Raw genomic sequence first — 24,186 nt, forward strand, 5'->3', positions numbered from 1 at the left:
GTTGAATACCTAACTCCAGAGATCTTCTCTGGGAGAAAAAACCTACATTTCATGGTGCTAGCATGGTACTCTCATGATTATGGGGTTGAAAAGCTAAGATAGGCAGAATTCCTGGAGAGGCTGAGATTCCAGCCACTTGTGGAAAGCAGGGATCCATATCTGGCTGCAATGGGACAAAAGAAATGCGGAAGTCTGAGAGACATCCTAACAAGGAAGCCCTTAGCAAGACAGCTGCTAAAGGTGCAAGAATTGCTCAGGAGAAAGGACAGACACACAAAATTGTCTGGGTGCACTCTGCCCAGAAGGTTGGAAGCTTTCACGATCTTCAGGTGCTCAGGCTACCTGGCTGACTACACAGCTCCAAGAAGCCCTCCATGATACGCAGCCTGCTGCACCTTTCTCACAGCCAGCCCCACCTGGCTGGCAAACCGGCAAACCCTACGCTGGCGTTAGGCCAGCCAGAGGGAAGATCTGTCTACAGTAACTACAAACACAAAGCATAGAGGCTTATATCTGTGTGCTCGGCCCACGGGTTCAGGCAGTGGGAACAGGCTTAGCACCCGGGAAGCAAGAAACAGCTCTTTCCTCTCCCCAGGCACCAATACAACTCCCCTAAGACCCCTGACATTGCTTCACAGGCTGAGCAGCTCCAGAGAGTAGTGCTTCTGGGCAATAGAGGGCGCCATATACAAATATGAAATGCCAAAGGAACCTGGTTCAAAGTATAATTATTAATACAACTCCTGAAAAAGCTTTAAATGACACAGACCTCATGAATCTTGCTGAAACAGATTTCAAATTAAAAATTATTAACATTCTTATGGAGGTACAGAAAGGTATTCAAGAACTCAGAAATGAATTCTGGTCAGAAATCCAACCATTTAAGAGCACAATGAAGGGTACTAAAAGCAGATTAGATACAGTGGAGGAAACGAAAAATGAAATAGAAACTAGAGAAGAGGAATACAAAGAAGCTGAGGCACAGAGAGAAAAAAGGATCTCTAACAATGAAAGAATATTGAGAGAACTGTGTGACCAATCAAAATGAAGCAATATTTGCATTATAGGGGTACCAGAAGAAGATAGAGAAAAAGGGATAGAAAGAGTCTTTGAGGAGGTAATTGCTGAAAACTTTCCCAATCTGGGGAAGGAGATAGTCTCTCAGGCCATGGAGATGCACAGATCTCCCTACACAAGGGAACCAAAGAAGACAAACACCAAGACACATAGTAATTAAAATGACAAAGATCAAAGATACAGACATACTATAAAAAGCAGCCAGAGAAAGAAAGAAAATCACATACAAAGGAAAGCCCATCAGGCTGTCATCAGACTTTTCAGCAGAAATCTTACAGGCCAAAAGGGAGTGGCATGATGTATTTAATGCAATGAAGCAGAAGGGCCTGCAACCAAGACTACTGTATCTGGCAAGATTATCATTTAAATTTGAAGGAGGGATTAAACAATTTCCAGAACAGCAAAAGCTGAGAGAATTTACCTTCCACAAACCATCTCTACAGTGGATTTTGGAGGGACTACTGTAGATGGAACTGTTCCTAAGGTTTAATAGCTGTCAACAGAGGTAGTAAAACCATAGTAAAGAAAGTAGAACACCTAATTCCTAAGCAAAGGCAAAATTAAATCAACTATCCCCAAAATCAATCAAGGGATAGAAAAGAGTATAGAATATGATACCTAATATATAAAGAATGGAGAAAGAAGAAAAAGGAGGAGGAAAAAAGAACCTCTACATTGTGTTTGTAATAGCATACTGAGTTAAGTTGGACTCTTAAATAGTAAGGAAGTTAACCTTTTGTAACCTTGAACCTTTCATAAGTAACCATGAATCTAAAGCCCGCAATGGCAATAAGTACATACCTATTGATAATCACCCTAAATATAAATGGACTGAATGCACCAATCAAAGGACATAGAGTCACTGTATGGATAAAAAAAAACAAGACCCATCTATATGCTGCCTACAAGAGACTCACTTTAAACCCAAAGACATACACAGATTAAAAGTAAAGGGATGGAAAAGATATTTCATGCAACTAATAGGGAGAAAAAAGCAGGAGTTGCAGTACTTGTATCAGACAAAATAGTCTTCAAAACAAAGAAAATCACAGGACATAAGGAAGGACATTATTTAATGACAAAAGGGTCAATCCAAACAATTAGATATACCTGTTATAAATACCTATGCATCCAACACAGGAGCACCTACATATGTGAAAAAAATACTAACAGAATTGAAAGGAGAAATAGAATGCAATGCATTCATTCTCGGAGATTTCACCACTCCACTAACTCTGAAGGAGAGATCAACCAGACAGAAAATAAGAAAGGAGACAGAGGCACTGAAAAACACATTAGAACAGATGGACCTAACAGACATCTACTGAACTCTACAGCCGAAATCAAGAGAATACACATTCCTCTCAAGAGCACATGAAACATTTCCATATACTAGGTCACAAAAAGAGTCTTGGTAAATTAAAAAAGATTGAAATTGTACCAACCAGTTTCTCAGACCACAAATGTATGAAACCACAAATAAATTATGCAAAGAAAATTAAAAGTCCCACAAACACATGGAGGCTTCACAACACGCTCCTAAATAACCAATGGTTCAATGACCAAATAAAAACAGAGATCAAGCAATATATGGAGACAAATGACAACAATAATTCAACAACACAAAACCTGTGGGATGCAGCGAAGGCCGTGCTAAGAGGAAAAAAGATTACAATAAGGCCAACCTCAGGAGAGAAGAACAATCCCATATGAGCAGTCTAAACACACAATGAACAAAACTAGAAAAAGAAGAACAAATAAGGCCCAAAGTCAGTAGAAGGAGGGACATAATAAATATTAGAGCAGAAATAAATAAAATTGAGAAGAATAAAACAACAGACAGGATCAATGAAAGTAAGAGCTTGTTCTATAAGAAAATTAACAAAAGAGATAAACACCTAGCCAGACTTACCAAGAAAAAAAAGAGTCTACTCACATGAACAGAATCAAAAATGAGAAAGGAAAAATCACTATGGACACCACAGAAATACAAAGAACTAATAGAGAATATTATGAAAAATTATATGCAAACAAACTGGATAACTTACAAGAAATGGAGAACTTTCTTGAAAAATACAACCTTCAAGGGCCGACCCACAAAGAAACAGAAAATCTGAACAGACCAATTACCAGCAATGAAATTAAACTACTTATCATCAAACTACCTAAGAACAAAACACCTGGACCAGATGGTAACACCACTGAATTTTATCAAACTTTTAGTGAAGACCTAATACCCATCCTCCTTAAAGTTTTCCAAAGAGTAGAAGAGGGAATACTTCCTAACTCATTCTATGACACTGGCATCACTCTAATACCAAAACCAGGCAAAAACACTACAAAAAAAGAAAATTACAGACCAATATCCCTGATGAACATAGATGCAAAAATACTCAACAAGATATAGCAAACCGAATTCAAAATACATTAAAAAAATCATCAATCATGATAAAGTAGGATTTATTCCAGGGATACAATGATGATACAACATTAAAGGATCCATCAACATCATCCACTACATCAACAAAAAGAAGGACAAAAACCACATGATCATCTCCATAGATGACGAAAAGGCATTCAACAAAATTTAACATCCATTCATGATGAAAACTCTCAACAAAATAGGTATACAGGGCAAGTACCTCAACATAATAAAGACCATATATGATAAACCCACAGCCAACATTATATTTAACAGAGAGAAGCTGAAAGCTTATAAGATTGGGAACAGGACAAGGATGCACACTCTCCCCACTTCTATTCAACATAGTACTGGAGGTCCTCGCCATGGCAATCAAACAACACAAAGAAATAAAAGGCATCCAGATTGGCAAAGAAGAAGTTAAACTGTCACTGTTTGCAGATGACATGATATTGTACATAAAACCCTAAACAATCCACTCCCAAACCACTACATTTAATATCTGAATTCAGCAGAGCTGCAAGATACAAAATTAATACACAGAAATCTGTGGCATTCCTATACACTAACAATGAACTAGCAGAAAGAGACATAAGGGAAACAATTCCATTCACAGTTGCATCAAAAAGAATAAAATACCTAGGAATAAACCTAACCAAGGAAGTGAAAGACCTATACTCTGAAAATGACAAGACCCTCATGAGAGAAATTAAAGAAGATACCAATTAATGAAAACACATCCCATGTTCATGGATAGGAAGAATTAATATTGTCAAAATGGCCATCCTGCCTAAAGCAATCTACAGATTCAAGAAATTCCTATGAAAATACCAATAGCATTCTTCAGTGAACTGGAGCAAATCATTCTAAAATTCATATGGAACCACAAAAGACCCCAAATAGCCAAAGCAACCCTGAAAAGACAGAAAATAAAGCTGAGGGGATTATGTTCCTCAACTTCAAGCTCTACTACAAAGCCACAGTAATCAAGACAATTTGATACTGGCAAAAGAACAGACCCATAGACCAATGGAACAGACTAGAGAGCCCTGATATAAACCCAACCATACATGGTTAATTAATATATGATTAAGGAGCCATCAACATACAATGGGGAAATGACAGCCTCTTTAACAGCTGATGTTACCAAAACCAGAGAGCTACACGCAAAAAAATGAAACTGGATTATTTTTTTAACCACATACACAAAAGTAAACTCAAGATGGATCAAAGACGTGAATGTAAGTCATGAAACCATAAAACTCTTAGAAGACAACATAGGCAAAAATCTCCTGAATATAAGCATGAGCAACTTCTTCCTGAATGCATCTCCTTGAGTGAGGGAAACAAAAGCAAAACTGAACTCATGGTACTACATCAACCTAAAAAGTTTCTGTATGGCAAAGGACACCATCAGCAGAACAAAAAGGCATCCTACAATATGGGAGAATATATTTGTAAATGACATATCCAACAAGGGGTTAACACCAAAACTATATAAAGAACTTCCACACCTCAACACCAAAAAAGCAAACCCGATTAAAAAATGGGCAGAGGATATGAAGAGACAGTTCTCCAAAGAAGAAATTCCAATGGCCACCAAACACATGAAAAGATTCTCCACGTCACTAATCATCAGGGAAATGCAATCTAAAAGCACAATGAGATATCACCTCACACCAGTAAGGATGGCTAGCATCAAAAAGACTAAGAACAACAAATGCTCGTGAGGATGGGGAGAAAGGGGAACCTTCCTACACTGCTTGTGGAAATGTAAACTAGTTCAGCCATGTGGAAAGCAATATGAAGGTTCCTCAAAAAACTAAAAATAGAAACACCACTTGACCCGGGAATCCCACTCCTTAGAATTTACCCAAAGAATACAACTTCTCAGATTCAAAAAGACATATGCACCTCTATGTTTATCGCAGCACTTTTTACAATAGCCAAGATATGGAAGCAACCTAAGTGTCCTTCTGTAGATGAATGGATAAAGAGTGGTATATATACACAATGGAATACTATTTAGCCATAAGAAAGAAACAAATCCTACCATTTGCAACAACATGGATGGAGCTGGAGGACATTATGCTCAGTGAAATAAGCCAGGTGGAGAAAGACAAATGCCAAATAATTTCCCTCATTTGTGGAGTATAACAACAAAGCAAAACTGAAGGAACAAAATAGCAGCAGACTCAGAGACTCCAAGAAGTAACTAGTGGTTACCAAAGGGGATGGGAGTGGGAGGGTGGGTTGGGAGGGAGGGAGAAGGGGATTTAGGGGTATTATGTTTAGTACACATGATGTGGGGGATCACTGGGAAAAGTGTAGCACAGAAAAGGCAAATACTGAATCTGTGGCATCTTGCTGCACTGATGGACGATGCCTGCATTGGGTATGGGTGGAGACTTTATAATATGGGTAAATATAGTAACCACATTGTTTTTTCATGTGAAACCTTCATAAGAGTGTATATCAGTACTACCTTAATAAAAAAAAAATTTTTTTAAGGGCAAGGAGGAGGGAGGAAAAAAGGATTAATAAACTGTGTTAGCAGGCTTCAATGTATAAAGATGCAATTTATATGACAATAATGGCAACAATTTCAAGGGAAGGAATGACATTATATTGGAGAAAAAATGTGTATACCACTGAAACTAAGTTGGTATTATTCTAAATTCAGTTGTTTTAAATTAAAACATTAATTTTAATCTGCAAGGATACCACAAAGATAGTAACACAAGAATTATACTAAAAGAATCAAGGGAATTAAAATGGAATGCTATAAAATATTTAACATAAAAAAGGCATTAATGGAGAACCAAAAATAAAAAAGACAGAAGATTTTGTTTTTAATTGCAAACTGATTAACAAAACCCTACCTTAACAAGAATTAAAAGAAATGTTAATATAGGCAGAGGCTAGAAGAACACCAGGATTCTAATGTATACTCTCTGCATAAAGACACACTTTAGATTAAAAAACACAAATACATCGAAGGAAAATCATATATCTTGCAAACAGTATGCAGAGAAAAACAAGAGTAACAACATTTATACTAGACAAAACACACTTCAGGTCAAAATTGTTACTAGAGACAAAACAGGATCTTTTATCCTGATAAAAGGGTCAATTAATCAGTAAGACATATCAATGATAAGCATATACATACCTAACCGCTGAACCCCAAAACATGTGAGACAAAAATGGACAGTAAAAAAGAAATAGGCAAATAAAAAATAAAAGTTGGAAACTTTAATACTTCACATCTAATAACAGAATAGAATAACTTCACAGAAGATCAACACAGAAACATAGGAAATAAACAACACTATAAACGAGCTAGATCTAACAGACATTGACAATGATCCACTCAACAACAGGATAATGCACATTCTTCTCAGGTACATATGGAACATTCTCCAGCACAAACCATATGTCAGGTCATAAAATAAGCCTCAATAAGTTTTAAAAGGACAGAAATCATACAAAGTATATACTCTAATTGCAGTTGAATTATATCAGAAATAAGTAACAAATGGGAATTTGGGGAATTTGTAATTGTGTGGAAATTAAGCAACACAATCAGAATAACCAATGGATGAATGAATAAATCAAAAGAGCAATTAGGAAATACTTGGAGATGAATGAAAATCAAAAGACAACAACAAAATTTAAGGGACGTAGCTAAAACAGTACTAACAGGGAAATATATAGTTGTACACACACAAACACAGACACACACACACATATATATATGTGTGTGTGTGTGTGTATATATGTAAGTATATATGTATTTATGTATGTATGTGAAGACACCAAATCAGTAACGTTGTTTGCTGTCAAATGCTACCACACTGAAAAAAGAATTAACAATAATCCTTCACAAACTCTCCAAAAAAACAGGAAATGGAGCAACACTTCCAACTAATTGTTCCTTTTATACTACCCAGATACCAAAATTAGACAGACATCAAAAGAAAACAAAACCAAAGACCAGTATCACTCATGAATATAGAGGCAAAAATGCTCAGCAAAAAATTAGCAAACTGAATAATCCAGCAACATATAAAAAGGATGATATGAACAAATGAGATTTATGACAAGAATGCAAGTATGATTTAATATCAAAATAATCAACATAATATACCAATTAAAAGAATAAAGAACAAAAATCACACAAGCATCTCAATTAGATGCAGAAAAAGTATTTGACAACAATTCAACTTCCAAATTAGAAACATGTTGAAGGACTATGCTATATACCACTTCCTGAAAAGACAATTATGACAGGATCTTTCTAGGAAAAGATGACAGAGTAGGAAGGCAAGGTGGAAACCTCCCATATACACACAAAGGAAGAAACTACAGCAAATACAACTAACCCTGAAAATGACCTGAAGATTGCAGAACAAACTATCTACACTTGGGGAAGAAGAGAAGACCACACAGAGAAAGGTAAAGTGGCAGAGCCACCATCGCTCAGGACCCAAGTTCTTCCCCAAGCCTGGCCCAGAAGCAAGAGAGATAGGAATGGAGCTGGGAGGGGATAAGTGCTCAGGAATCCTGCACACACCTAGAGATCTGCTGTGGGAACACAAATCCATATTGCATTGGGCTTTGATGATTAATGGGGCTGGACACCAGGGAGAGTTGGAGCACTCTGAGAGGCTGAAACTCCTGTTGCTTGGGGAGGACACACACACTCCATTGGACCCGAGACCCAAAACAGAGGAGGCAATTCGAAAGATTTACCAGCAGCAGAAAGTGTGACAGGAGTGGGGATTAGAGAGAGCTCTCTCCAGAGGAGAAAGAGGAGATGAACGATGCTTCCCCAGCCCTCCCTCAACCCAACTGGTTGGGCGCTCACAGAAGACAGCCCCAAACACTCCATCCTTCTCACTGGTGTCTCAGCCCTGTGGTGTACTTCCCTGCACACCCATCCACATGCCTGACTGCAGGAGCAGTCAAACTTTCCTGCATGGCAGGCAGAGGGAGGCTTTCCCAGCATTCCCAGCCCTCTCTTAGCAAAACTGGAGAGGCATGTGATGGAGGCAGCTCCAAAGCTCCTTCCACTTCACTGCTGGCACAGCCCTCACCAAGCCATGTATCCCCTCTGCCCACCTACCCCACCTGCCCCACAGGCTCAGCAGTACTACCATTGCTGCCTGGAAGGCAGAGGGCAGCCACATACACAATGATGTCAGCAGAAGCACCACATGGCTCACAAACAACACAGAGGGAGCGGTCAGCCTCAGCTGACAGAGATCACCCACTGCCTGCAGACAGGCAGAAAGGCAGAGCCAATAGACCACCAGCAGCAAATGTGGCTCTATCTCAGAGAAGCAGGAACTAGTGAATAAAGTCTTGAGATTATAGGTACCACACGACACCCTCTTCAGAAAGCAATTACTTTCTAGATCAAGAGGCACAGCTGATCTATCTAATACAAAAGAACAAGCACAGAAATCCACACAAAAACCGACAGAGGAATATGTTCCAAACAAAAGAACAGGGTAAAACACCAGAAAGAAGGCCAAGTGAAATGGAGATTGCCAATATTCTTGATAAAGCTTTCTAAGTAGCAGTCATAAAGATGCTCACTAATGTGCAGAAAAGAACTGATGATCTCAGTGAGAACTTCAAAAAAGAGAGAAAACTTGAAAAAAAGCCACTCATAGCTGAAGAATACAGTCAATGAAATGAAAAATACAATGGAGGGAATGAGTAACAGATTGCTGCAAGAAAAGGAGACAGTGAGATGTAAATTAGAGTACAGGAAAAAAACTAAGTTGAGGAACAGACAGAAAAAAGGATTTCTCAAAATGAGAGGCAAGGGAGCTGTGTGACAACTAAAAATGAAACAAAATTTGCATAATAGCGGTGCCAGGAGAAGAGAGAGACAAAGGAGTAGAAAGTCTCTGAAGAAATAATTGCTGAAAACTTCCTCAATCTGGAAAAGACACCCACGTCCTGGAAGTACAGAGAGCCCCTAACAAAAGGAACCCCAGGAAGACAACACCAACACACATAGGGATTAAAATGGCAATGATTAAAGAAGACAAAGACAGGATGTTAAAAGCAGCAAGAGAGAGGCAGACAGTTACCTGTAAGGTAAACTCCGTAAGGCTATTAGCAGATTTCTCAGCAGAAACTTTACAGAACTAAAGGGAGTGGCATGAAATATTTATTGTATTGAAATGGAAGTACCACAACCAAAAATCCTCTATCCAGCATGGTTATCTTTCAGAATTGAAGGAGAGATTTAAAGCTTCCCAGATAAAATTTAAAAGAATTCATCACCACTAAACTGGTCTTACAGGATATGTTAAAGGGACTTCTATAGATGGAAATGTTCTTAAGCCTAAATATTTTTAATCAGTGAACATAAGCCTACAGTAAAGGTTGCCAATTACTTACTAAGCAAGTATGAAGTTAAGAAAAGGAAAGTAGTAAAATCAACTATACAAAAAGACAAGTGATACCCAAAATTGTAGATTATGACATCTAATACACAAAGTGTGGAGGAGGAAAAAAAAGAGTAAAATAGAAATACTTTTATATGGTGTTCAAAAAAGAGTAACCATCAACTTAATATAGACTGTTATATATTTAGGAAACTATGAGCCTATGGTAACCACAAACCTAAAGTCTACAATAGATACACAAAAAATTTAAAAAGAGAAATCTAATCACAACACTGAAGAAAACCATAAAATAACGAGTATTAGAGAGGAAGAAAGGAAGAGAGGAACTATGAAAACAACCAGAAAATAATATAATGGCAATAAGTACATACCTATCAATAATTACGTTAAATACAAATGGACTGGATGCATCAATCAAAAGACAGAGTGGCAGAATGAATAAAGCAAAAAGGCTCATCTATATGTAGTGTACAAGGGTCTCATTTCAGACCAAAGATATACACAGACTAAAAGTGAAGGGACAGAAAGATATTCCATGCAAATCATAGGAAGGAAAAGGTAGGAGTAGCAGTATTTATATCAGAGAACACAGACTTCAAAGAAAGTAATGAGAGACAAAGAAGGACATTACACAATGATAAATGGGTCTGTCCAAAAAGAGGACATAACCATTATAAATATCTATATACCCAAAGGAGCACCTAAATGTGTAAAACAAATACAGAATTAAAGGGAGAAATAGATTGAGACTCATTTCATTTTAGGAGACTTGAATATACCACTCATATCAATAGACCAACCACAGAAAATAAATGAGGAAAGAGTGGATACTGAACAACACATTAGATCAGATGGACTTAACAGATATATACAGATCATTCCACCCACAAGCAACAGGATGCACATTTTTCTTAAGTGTACATGGAACATTCTCAAGAACAGATTACACATTAGGCCATGAAAAGAGCTTCAATAAGTTTAAAAATATTGAATTTGTATCAAGTATCTTTTCAGACCACAATGGTATGAACCTAGAAATAAATTACATGAAAAAAATAACACAAACACATGTAAGCTAAACATGCTTCTAAAAAAAAAAAATCAATGGATCGATGAACAACAACAAAAAAAAACAGAAACCAAGCAATACATGGAAACAAATGAAAACAAAATTCAAGAGTCCAAAATTTGTGAGACACTGCAAGAGCAGTACTAAGAGAGGGGTACGCAGCGATACAGGCCTACTTCAAGAAACAAGACCAATCCCAAATAGAGAGTCTAAACTCACAACTAAAGAAACTTAGAAAAATAAAAACAAATGAAACCCAAAGTTAGTAGAATGAAGCACATAATAAGGAGCAGGGCAGATATAAATAAAATAGAAAAGAATAAAATAGAAAAAAAAATCAATGAAATCAAGAGCTGGTTCTGTGAGAAGATAAACAAAACGGACAAACCCCTAGCCAGACTTATCAAGAAAAAGAGAGGACACACAAAAAAATCAGAAACTGGAAAGGAAAAGATATAACTGACATGACAGAAATATAAAGAATTATTAGAGAATTCTATGGAAAATTATATGTTAATTAATTGAACAACCTAGAATGGACAAATTCCTATAAAAGTACAACCACTCAAGATTAACCCAGAGAGAAGCAGAAAATGTGAACAGACCAATTACCAGTAACAAAATTGAACTAGTAATCAAAAAGCTCCCAATGAACAAAATTACAGTCCAGATGGCTTCACAGCTGAATTTTATGAAACATTTAAATAAGAGTTAATTTTCATTCTTCTTTAAGTATTCCAAAAAGTAGGAGAGGAGGGAATACTTCTAAGTTCATTCTATGAGGCTAGCATTAGTCTAGTAAAAAAATGAGAAAAGACACTACAAAAAAAGAAAATTATACACCATTATCCCTGACAAACATACATGTAAAAATCCTCAACAAAGTATCAGCAAACCAAATTTAAAAATACATTAAAATGATCATTCAGCACAACCATGTGGGATTTATTCCAGGGATACAAAAATGGTACAATATTCATAAATCAATCAATGTGATATACCACTATAACAAAAAGGATTAAAAACCATATGATCATCTCAATAGATGCTGAAAAAGCATTTGACAAAATTCAACATCGATTCATAATAAAAACTCTCAAAATGGGTAGAGTAAGTACCTCAACACAATAAAGGCCACATATGACAAACCCACAGCTAACATCATACTCAATGGCAAAAAGCTAAAAGCTTTTCCTCTAAGATCGAGAATAAGACAAGGATGTCCTCCTCTTTTATCACTTTTATTTAAAATAGTAAGGGATGCCCTAGCCACACTAGACAACACAAAAAGATAAAAGGCATCCAAATTGGTAAAGAAGAAGTAAAACTGTCACTATTTGCAGATGACATGATACTATATATAGATAAACTGAAATGAAAAGTTTTCATTCTTTCACCATTGAGTTTCTTGTTCATTTGTATTCACTTATGACTTTCATTATGCTAAGGTAGTTTCCTTTTCTTTCTAATATGTTGAGTGTTTTTATCAAGAAAAGTTGTTGAACTTTTCAAATTTTTTTTGGTATAAATTTAGATGGTAGGTGGGTTTTTTTCCCCCTTCATTCTGTTAATGTGGTATATTGATTGAAATTTATGTGTGGAACCATTTTTCTGTTCCAGGAATAAATCCCACTTGGCCATGATGTTCAATCCTTTTAATATGCTGTTAAATTTGGCCTGCTAGTATTTTGTTGAGAATTTTTCCATCAATGTTCATAAGGAATACTGTTTCTTTAATTTTCTTGTAATGTCTTGGTCTGGCTCTGATATCAGAGTAATGCTGGCTCCCCAGAATGAGTTAGAACGTATTCCCTCCACTTCTACGTTTTTGCAAAAGGTGGACAAGGATTGGTGATATTTTTTCTTTTAATGTTTGGGAGAATTCACCTTTGAAGCCATCAGGTTCATGGTTCTAATAAGCAGAATTTTGATTAGTGACTCATTCTCCCTACTAGTTACAGATCTATTTAGATTTTATACTTTTTGTGATTTAATCTTATATCCAAACAGTATTGATTTTCTAAATGATAAATATAGGATGTCCTTGATTTATTTCGGGTTCTTTAATTTCTTTCAATAATACTTTGTAATTTTCAGATTGACTAACTTGTGTGTAATTTATTCCAAAGCATCTAATAATTTTTGATGGTGCTGTGAATGGAATTGTTTTATTTCATTTTCATATTATACATTGCTAGTCGACAGAAATACAACTGAACTTTGTATATTGATCTTGTATCTTGCAACTCTGCTGAACATTTTTTATTTCTCTTTTTAGTGAATAGTAGATTTCTTGGCATTTTGTCATATGTATTTTACCACAATAAAAAAGTTGAGAGATTGATTCAAGATGGTGCGAGGTAAGACAGAGAACTCCACCTAAAACCGCATATAATATGAAAATATAGTTAATACAACTAATCCTGAAACAGCAACAGGTAAGAAGTCTACACCACACTGCATACATCTGGAGAACAGAGCAGACCTCATGTAACAGGGTAAAGTATCAAAGCATTGATCCAGTGGGACCCAAGCCCTTCCCCGACCCAAGCTTACTGGTGGGAGGAAGAGGAATGGAGTGGGGAGGGGGGTGGAAGCCTAGGACTGCTGAACCCCCAGCCCTGGAGATCTGCTTTGGGAGCACAAACCTACATTACAGGGTGCTCTGGAGATTAGTGGGGTTGGAAAGCTAAGACAGGTGGAATACTTGAGAGACTGAGATTCCAGCCATTGTGGAGTACAGGGATCCACATCGGGCTGCTGTGGGACAAAAGAAAAGCAGGCGGTCTGAGAGGCTTACTAGCAGTGAGAGGGCTGCAGAAGGGGCGGGGTTTGAACAGAGCTTGCTGTGCCAGAGAACAGATAAGTGGACAAGATTGTCTGGGAGCACTCTGCCCAACAGGTTGGAATCATTCAGGAGCTTCAGGCCCTTCATACCCTTGGCTGGATACTGAGCTCCAAGGCAACCCACTATGATACAAAGCCTGCTGCACCTTCCTCCTGGCCTGCCAACACCAGCTGGCAAACCAGAAGTCACTGCGCTGGTGTCAAGCCAGCCAGACAGAGGCCGTGCCTAAGACAGCTACAGGACAAAAGCACAGAGGATTACACTTGTGTGCTCGGCCCACTGTCTCTGACAATGGAGACAGGCATTGCAGTTGGGGAGCAGGATACAGCTCTTTCTTCCCCCAAGGCACCACGACTGCTCCGCTGTGAGCTCCGACCTCACTCCAGGGACCGAGCAGCTCCAAAAACTAAAGCTTCTGTTCACGATAGGGCACCACACAGAAATATGAAACGTAAAAAGAAAGATGTTTCAGACCAAAATCTCACAAACACCAGAAGAAAAAGGGACAAATGAAAATGAACTCACCAATCTTCCTCAAAGAGAGATTAAAATAAATATCATAAACATGCTGATGGAGGTAAAGAAAAATACTCAAGAACTCAGGGACAAATTTATGATGGAAATTCAATAATTAAGAAATTCCATGTCTGAAATGCAACATACAATGGAAGGATTTAAAAGCAGACTAGATGTACAAAAGATGGTAAATGGAACAGAAATTAGAGAAGAGGAATACAAAGAAGCTGAGGCACAGAGATGAAAAAGGATCTCTAACAATGAAAGAATATTGAGAGAAATGTATGACCAATCCAAATGGAGTAATACTCGCATTATAGGGGTACCAGAAGAAGAAGACACACAAAAAGGGATAGAAAGTGTCACTGAGGAGGAATTGCTGAAAACTTCCCCAATCTCGGGAAGGAAATAGTCTCTCACGCCATGGAGGTGCACAAATCTCCCAACACAAAGGACCCAAGGATGACAACACCAAGACATATAATAATTAAAATGGCAATGATCAAGGATAAGAGCAGACTAGTAAATGCAGCTACAGAGAGAAAAAAGATCACATACAAAGGAAAACCCATCAGACTATCATCAATTTCTCAACAGAAACCTTACAGGCCAGAAGGGGGTGGCATGATATATTTAATGCAATGAAGCAGAAGGGCCTCGAACCAAGAATACTCTACCCAGCAAGGTTATCATAAATTTGAAGGAGAGATTAAACAATTTTGAGATAAGCAAAAGCTGAGAGAACTTACCTCCCACAAACCACCTCTACACTGCAACTTGGAGGGACTGCTATAGATGGAAGTATTCTTAAGGCTAAATAGCTATCACCAGGGGAAATAAAACCACAGTAAAGAAGAACAATTAATTACTATGCAGATTCAAACTCGAATCAATGACCCCCAAAGTCAATCAAGGGATAGACAAAGAATACAGAATATGATACCCAATATATAAAGAATGGAGGAGGAAGAAACAGGAGAAAAAAAGAACCTACAGGTTGTGTTTGTAATAGCATACTAAGTGACTTAAATTAGACTGTTAGATAGTAAAGGAATAACCCTTGAACCTTCGGTGACCATGAATCTAAAGTCTGCAATGGCAATAAGTACATACCTATTGACAATCACCCTAAATGTAAATGGTCTGAATGCACCAATCAAAAGACACAGAATCAATGAATGGATAAAAACACAAGACCCGTCTATATGCTGCCTACAATAGATGCATGTCAAACCCAAAGGCGTACATAGACTAAAAGTAAAGGGATGGAAAAAATTATTTCATGCAACTAATAGGAATAAAAAAGCAGGAGTTGCAGTACTTGTATCAGACAAAATAGTCTTGAAAACAAAGAAAGTAACAACAGACATAAAAGGACATTACACAATGGTAAAGGGATCAGTCCAACAAGAGGATATAACTATATAAATATCTAAGCCCCCAACACAAGATCACCTACATATGTGAAACACATACTAACAGAATTAAAGGGGAAAATAGAATGCAGTACATTCATTTTAGGAGACTTCAACACACCAATCAATGCAAAGGACAGATTGACAAGACAGAAAATAAGTAAGGAGACAGAGGCACTGAACAACGTATTAGAATAGATGGACCTAATGGACATCTACAGAACACTCCATCCAAAGCAACAGGATATACATTCTTCTCAAGTACACATGGAAATTTTTCAAGAATATATCATATACTAGACCACAAAAAGAGCCTCAGTAAATTCAAAAAGATTGAAATTGTACCAATAAGCTTCTCAGATCACAAAGGTATAAAACTAAAAATAAATTACACTAAGAAAATGAAAAAGCCCACAAACACATGGTGGCTTAAAAACATGCTCCTAAATGATCAATGGATCAATGACCAAATAAAAACAGAGACCAAGCAATATTTGGAGACAAATGACAACAATAATTCAACACAGCAATATCTGCGGGATGCAGCAAAGGCCGTGCTAAGAGGGAAGTATATTGTAATACAGGCCTACCTCAGGAAAGAAGAACAATCCCAAATGAACAGTCTAAACTTACAATTAATGAAACTAAAAAAAGAATAACAAATGAGGCCCGAAGTCAGTAGGAGCAGGGTCATAATAAAGGTTAGAGCAAAAATAAATAAAATTGAGAAGAATAAAATAGAAAGAATCAATGAAAGCAGGAGCTGGTTCTATGAGAAAATAAACAAAATAGATAAACCCCTAGCCAGACTTATCAAGAAAAAAAGAGAGTCTACACATCTAAACAGAAACAGAAATGAGAAAGAAAAAACCACTACCGACATCACAGAAATACAAAGAATTACCAAAGACTACTATGAAAAATTATATTCTAACAAACTGGATAACCTAGAAGAAATGGACAACTTTCTAGAAAAATACAACCTTCCAAGGCTGACCAAGGAAGAAACAGACAATCTGAACAGACCAATTAGCAGCAACAAAATTGAATTGGTAATCAAAAAACTACCTAAGAACAAAACTCCTGGACTGGATGGTTTCACCGCTGAATTTTAACAAACATTTAGTGAAGACCTAATACCCATGCTCCTTATAGTTTTCCAAAAAGTAGAAGAGGAGGGAATACTCACACACTCATTCTACAAGGCCAGCATAACTCTAATACCAAAACCAGGCAAAAACACCACAAAAAAATAAAATTACAGACCAATATCCCTGATAAACACAGACTCAAAAATACTCAACAGAATATTAGCAAACTGAATGCAAAAATACACGAAAGAAATCATCCACCATGGTCATGTAGGATTTATTCCAGGGATGCAAGGATGATACTATATTAGAAAAATCCATCAACATCATCCATCACCTCAACAAAAAGGAAGAAATCACAGGATCATCTCCATAGATGCCGAAAAAGCATCTGACAAAATTCAACATCCATTCATGATAAAAACTCAACAAAATGGGTATAGAGGGCAAGTACCTCAACATAAAAAAGGCCATATATGAAGAACCCACAGCAAACATCATACTTAACAGTGAGAAGCTGAAAGCCTATCACTTAAGATCGAAAACAAGACAAGGATGCCCACTCTCCTCACTTTTATTCAACATCGTTCTGGAGGTCCTTGCCATGACAATCAGAAAACACACAGAAATAAAATGCATCCAGTTGGCAAGGAAGAAGTTAAACCGTCCCCGTTTGCAGATGACATGATATTGTACCAAAAAACCCTAAAGAATCTACTCCAAAACTACTAGATCTAATATCTGAATTCAGGAAAGTTGCAGGATACAAAATTAATACACAGAAACCAGTTGCTTTCCTATACACTAACTATGAACTAGCATAAAGAGATATCAGGAAAACAATTCCATTTACAGTTGTATCAAAAAGAATAAAATACCTAGGAATAAACCTACTGAAGGAAGTGAAAGACCTATACTCTGAAAATGACAAGACCCTCAGGAGAGAAATTAAAGAAGATACCAATAAATGGAAACACATCCCATGCTCATGGATAGGAAGAATCAATATTGTCAAAATGGCCATCCTGCCTAAAGCAATCTACAAATTCAATGCAATTCCTATTAAAATACCAACAACATTCTTCAGTAAAATAGAGCATATCATTCTAAAATTCATATGGAATCACAAAAGACCCCGAATAGCCAAAGCAATCCTAAGAAGACAGAGAATAAAGCTGGGGGATTATGCTCCCCAACTTCAAGCTCTACTACAAATCCACAGTAATCAAGACAATTTGATACTGGCACAAGAACAGAACCACAGACCAATGGAACAGACTAGAGAGCCCAGATATAAACACAATCATATATGGTCAATTAATACACGATAAAGGAGCCACGGACATACAATGGGGAAATGGCAGCCTCTTCAACAACTGGTGTTGGCAAAACTGGACAGCTACATGCAAGAGAATGAAACTCGATTATTGTTTAACCCCATACACAAAAGTAAACTCGAGATGGATCAAAGATGTGAATGTAAGTCATGAAACCATAAAACTCTTAGAAGACAACATAAAATATTAGCATGAGCAACTTCTTCCTGAATGCATCTCCTTGAGTGAGGGAAACAAAAGCAAAAATGAACACATGGGACTACATCAAACTAAAATGTTTCTGTATGGCAAAGGACACCATCAACAGAACAAAAAGGCACCCTACAGTTTGGGAGAATATATTTGTAAATGACACATCCAACAAGGGGTTGACACCCAAAATATGTAAAGAACTCACATGCCTCAACACCCAAAAAGCAAATAACCTGATTAAATAATGGGCAGAGGATATGAAGAGACAGTTCTCCGAAGAAGAACTTCAGATGGCCAACAGACACATGAAAAGGTGCTCCACATGACTAATCATCAGGGAAATGCAAATTAAAGCCACAGGGAGATATTGCCTCACACCAGTAAGGATGGCCAGCATCAAAAAGACTAAGAACAACAAATGATGGCAAGAATGTGGAGAAAGGGGAACCCTCCTACACTGCTGGTGGGAATGTAAGTTAGTTCAACCATTGTAGAAAGCAATGTGGAGTTTCCTCGAAAACTAAAAATAGAAATACCATTTGATCCAGGAATCCCACTCCTTGGAATTTACCCAAAGATTACAACTTCTGTGACTCAAAAAGACATATGCACCCCTATGTTTATCGCAGCACTATTTACAATAGCCAAGATATGGCAGCAACCTGAGTGTCCATCAGTAGATGAATGGATAAAGAAGATGTGGTACATATACACAATGGAATACTATTCAGCCATAAGAAAGAAACAAATCCCTACCATTTGCAACAACATGATGGAGCTGGAGGATATTACGCTCAGTGAAATAAGCCAGGCAGAGAAAGACAAGTGCCAAATGATTTCCCTCATTTGTGGAGTATAACAACGAAGCAAAATTGAAGGAGCAAAATAGCAGCAGACTCACAGACTCCAAGAAGGCACTAGTGCTTACCAAAGGGGTGGGGTGCGGGCAGGTTGGGAGGGAGGGAGAAGGGGATTGAGGGGTATTACGTTTTGTACACATGGTGTGGGGGATCACGGGGAAAACAGTGCTGCACAGAGAAGACAAGTAGTGACTCTGTGGCATCTTACTACACTGATGGACAGTGACTGCATTGGGGTATGGGTGGGGACGTGATAATATGGGTAAATGTAGTAACCACATTGTTTTTTCATGTGAAACCTTCATAAGAGTGTATGTATATCAATAATACCTTAATAAAAAAAATTTTTTTAAGTAATTCTTCATGACTTCAGACTAAGTTTCTGGTTGTGATAACAAAAAGAGCACAAGCAATCAAAGAAAAATTGAACTTCTAAATTAAAAACTTGTGTTTCAAAGGACACTGTAAAGAAAGCGAAATGACATACCACAATATGAGAGAAAAGTATTACAAATCATTTATGTGATAAGGGACTTAATATCTACAATGTGTAAAGGACTCCTACAACTCAATAATAAAAAAGATAAGTAACCCAATTTTTTAAAGGACCAATGCTTTGGTTTGACATTTCTCTAAATAAATGTGCAAATGGCTAGTAGACCCATAGATAGAAGCTCAGTATCATTAGTGCTGAGAGATATGCAAATGAAATCCACAATGAGATACTACTCCATACCCATGAAGATAGCTATAACTTTTTAAAATCTGAAAATAAAAAGTGTTGGTGAGAATATGAAGAAATTAGAACCCTCATCTCATTGCTGATGGGAATGTAAAACAATGCAGCTGCTATGGAAAACAGTTCCTCAAAAAGTTAAATATAGAGTTACCAATTCTACTACTAAGTATATACTCAGAAGAATTGAAAACTTATATTCACACAAAATGTGTACACCAATGTTCACAGCAGCATTATTTTAGTCAAAAAATGGAAACAACCCAAATGTCCACTGGCTGATGAATGGATTAACAATTTATGGTGTATACACAATGGAATATTATTCAGCTATAAAAAAAGTTGAAAAAAATATTAAGATGGTAATACTTAAGCAGATCTACACATTCCACAAAATCTCTTATCAAAATCTCAACTGCCATTTTACAGAAATTGACAAGATGGTCCTAAAATTCACATGAGTGGCAAAGGATCTAGAACAGCAAAACAACTTAGGAATAGAAAAACTTTTTGGATAACTCACATTTCCCAATTTCAAAACTTACCTCAGTTCTACAATAATTAAGTGCTACTGGCTGAAGGAAAGCCACATACGTAGATGAATGGAAGAGAGAATCCCAGAAACAGACCCATACAAACATGTCCAACAAATTTCTTAAAAAGTGCAAAAGCAATTCAATAGAAGAATTATCTTGTCAACAAATGGTGCTTGGAGCCACTGGATACCCATTAAAAAAAAAAAAAAGGCCCTTAATCTAAGTCTCACATCTTAACCAAAAATAAACTCAAGATGGGAACAGGCTTAAATGTAAAACTAAAAAACTTTTAGGGGGAAAAAAGAAAAACAGGAGAAAATCTTTGGGATCTAGAGCTAGGAAATGAGTATTTAGACTTTTACTGAAAGCATGAGCCATAAAATGAAAAACTGATAAACTGGATTTGATAAGAATTTAAATTTTTGCTCTGTGAAAAACCCCACTAAATGGATGAAAAGATAAGCTTTAAACTGAGAGAAAATATTTGGAAACCACATATCTGACAAAGAACTAGTATTTAGGACATATAAAGAGTACTCAAAATGAGTAGTAAAAAAAAAAAAAGAACTGACTAGAAATGTGCAAAAGACATCAAGAGGCATTTCACCAAAAGATTTATAGATGGCAAATAAATACATGAAAGATGTACAGCATCATTATCAAGGAAATGTATATTAAAACCCCAATGATGTATCACTACACACCTATCAGAATGGCACAAGCAAAAGTGAAAACACCAAATGCTGGTGAAGATGTGAAGAAACCATATTTGTAATACATTGTTGATACAAATGTAAAATGGTACAGTATCTCTGAAAACAGTTTATCAGTGTCTTACAAACCTAAACCTGTAACTACCATATAACTCAAAATTAATACTCTTGGGCAATTATCCCAAAGAGATGGAAGATTATGCTCACACAAAATCCTGTACACAAATGTTTACCGTAACTCTATTAACTTGGATGTCCTTTAACAAGTGAATGCAGTATACATACCATGAAATGCTAATCAACAATAAGAACAGTTTATACATGCAATAACCTGTATGATTCTCCAGAGAACCCCAAAAAGTTACATACTATATTATTCCATTTATATAACATTCTTAAAATATCATAGAAATGAAGAACAGGTTAGTTTCTGCCAGTGACCAGGGGCAGGAAGGAAGCAGGTATAGCTATGAAAGGACACCATAATAGATCCTGGTGATGATGGAAGTGTTCTGTATCTTGACTGTATTCAATATCACTTACTGATACTGTATCAGTTTCCCAAGATGCTAGCATTGGGAGGAAAGTAGGTAAATCGTACACAAGATGTCTCTATTTCTTACAATTCTACCATGGGAATCTACAATGATCCCTAAATAAAAAGTTTAATTCTAAAAAGATACTCTAAAGTATATTTACTAATATGGAAAAATGTTTATAATATACTATTACTTTTTAAAGCAGGTTATGGAATATATACAATATAATATCATTTTGGTGTGTGTTGTGTATACATTTTATGAGTTCATAGATAGTATTCCTAGTTGAATATTTAGATATGTCTATCTCTGGATGAATGAGGTTTTAGGTGATTTCAACTTTTGCATATGCTTGTTTATATTCTTTCTTTATCAATAATAAGCATGCATGACTTTTCTACTGAGAGTAACTGAGGTTATTCTTAATTTTAAAATGTGCTTTCTATGAAACACTGACTTAAAAACTACTTTCAACATACTGGTTATATAATAGTGGAAAATATTCAAATAAGTTCTATCTGCTCTGAAGATAAACAGGAGTTGAATAATACAGGTTCTATGGAAGACAAATTAATCTTAAAAGAAATTATTATTTTAACTAACAACTTACATAATAGGTTGTGCTGGCTGGTGGGTGACAGGAACACTAACATAAGCTGCAGGCTTTATTTCCATCATTCCTGAATCATCTTAGAAGAAAACAAACACATTTATTTCAGACTATCTATTTAATAAACTTTTATCCCTAAGGGAAAAGTCACATACTGAAAATGTTACTTTAGGCAAAATTCTTATTTCCTTATGGGTTAGTATAGTTAGCAAAAAATAATACAAGAAAACCCAAAATAGTATTTCTTAAAGCTAGATGAAAAAGGAAATAACTATGTGCTATGACTGAGTTTTAAAATATAGCATTTATTAACTCAATAAGTATTATTTGAATTAAGTAAAGGTGTGCTTTTCTCATTTATATATTTTTACTTGCCAAAAAACCAATTTTCCTGGCTGTAACACTGGAAATAAAAGTTTACCCTATTGATAACTTACAGTAAGCAAGACTGGGATCCAAAGTATTCCTGGCCCCATAAAAATAGTATGCATCATCATAAGGAGTTCGATAGTTAGTAGCCAAAGGTGGTAGTAGGGGAGGTGGAGGCAGAGATGCAACCCTACATCAAAAGAAGATTGGAAAATTCTCATATTCATTGCAAATTCTTCTTAAATGAACATATTATTTTTGCAAAAAATGTTACTGAAAATCACACTGCTTCATTACAAAAAGCCACCATCTTGCTTCAATCTATTCCCAAAAATTATGACTCAAAAGCAAAAAATATGACAAAGTTTCAGAAATTAAGGTACAGCACTTACATAGACAAATGCCTTGGATATATTCAATGAATTAATATCTAATTAGTTACTATATGCCATTATTGAACAAACATGGTCCCTGTCCCTCAGGAATAATACAGAAATTAACAGACAATTACAACAAAGTACAGTAAATAAAACAACACAAGTAGACGATGGGTACTATAGGAACATGGAAGAGGGACATTCAAATCACATAGGGGAAAGGAAGAAAGTTTAAAGAAGGCTTTCTAGAAAAGGCAGTGATTTAGACATGTTGCTAGAGTGAGTGAACGGCAGAGAGGAAGGATAAGGACAGAAAGAGGTACAAAACAGGATTCACGTGGTTCCATTTGATTAGGGGGAAAGGGTGTTACTTTTTAACTCTAAAAATATATTGTTCTTTCAAAGGAAGTCAGCTATAATACGAAACGGAAACCACTTAAATAACAACAGAGAAGTCTTGACATGTTTAGTATTTCATAAAGTTAAAATTTCTAAACCCTCTACTTTGGCACTTCATTGCTGATTAGGAAATATCTTTCTTTCCACCAAGTCCGTATTTTCCAATAATAAAAATGGAAAAAGCAAATTCCTTTAGATGAACAGATGAAGAGAGAAGATAAAAGATGAAAGAGAAGGGGGGAATCCTTGAATATTTCATTTCAAAATGTATCTTAATAGGTCCTCCATTGTGTATACTTCAAAATAATTCTGAATAGCTAAGAAGTTCTCTTTAGTCATGCATGTTTTTTATATTTGCTAGATACTCAGTGTGTCTCACCTGTTTTCACTCCATAATAACAAAGCAGTAGAAAAAAAAACTGCTATGAAAGGGAACTGTCATTAAATCTTAAATTTTTAGAGATTTATGTAAGATTTAATCCCCATAACAACCCTGTAATTGTAGATCAGAAAAATTATTACTATTCCACTTTTACAAAGAAAATCAAAGTTCAATGAAGGTTTGCCCAAATCTATATAGTGAGGACAATCATTTTCATTCTTAAATCAATACTGAGACCATGATGTCATACACTGTAATTTCAATCCCACA

The 24,186-nt window shown here is 36.3% G+C and overlaps 1 protein-coding gene across 1 annotated transcript in view; it reads right to left on the reverse strand.

Moving 5' to 3' along the window:
- Positions 1–24,186, reverse strand: part of CSPP1 (centrosome and spindle pole associated protein 1) — a 163,427-nt gene that overhangs the window by 65,185 nt on the left and 74,056 nt on the right. Inside the window, 2 exon segments of the mRNA XM_057498016.1 lie at positions 22,390–22,468; positions 22,827–22,948. Coding sequence (XP_057353999.1) covers positions 22,390–22,468; positions 22,827–22,948 — 201 coding nt within the window.

This window comes from Manis pentadactyla, chromosome 3 (genome assembly GCF_030020395.1).
Source record: "Manis pentadactyla isolate mManPen7 chromosome 3, mManPen7.hap1, whole genome shotgun sequence".
Lineage (NCBI taxonomy): Eukaryota > Metazoa > Chordata > Mammalia > Pholidota > Manidae > Manis > Manis pentadactyla.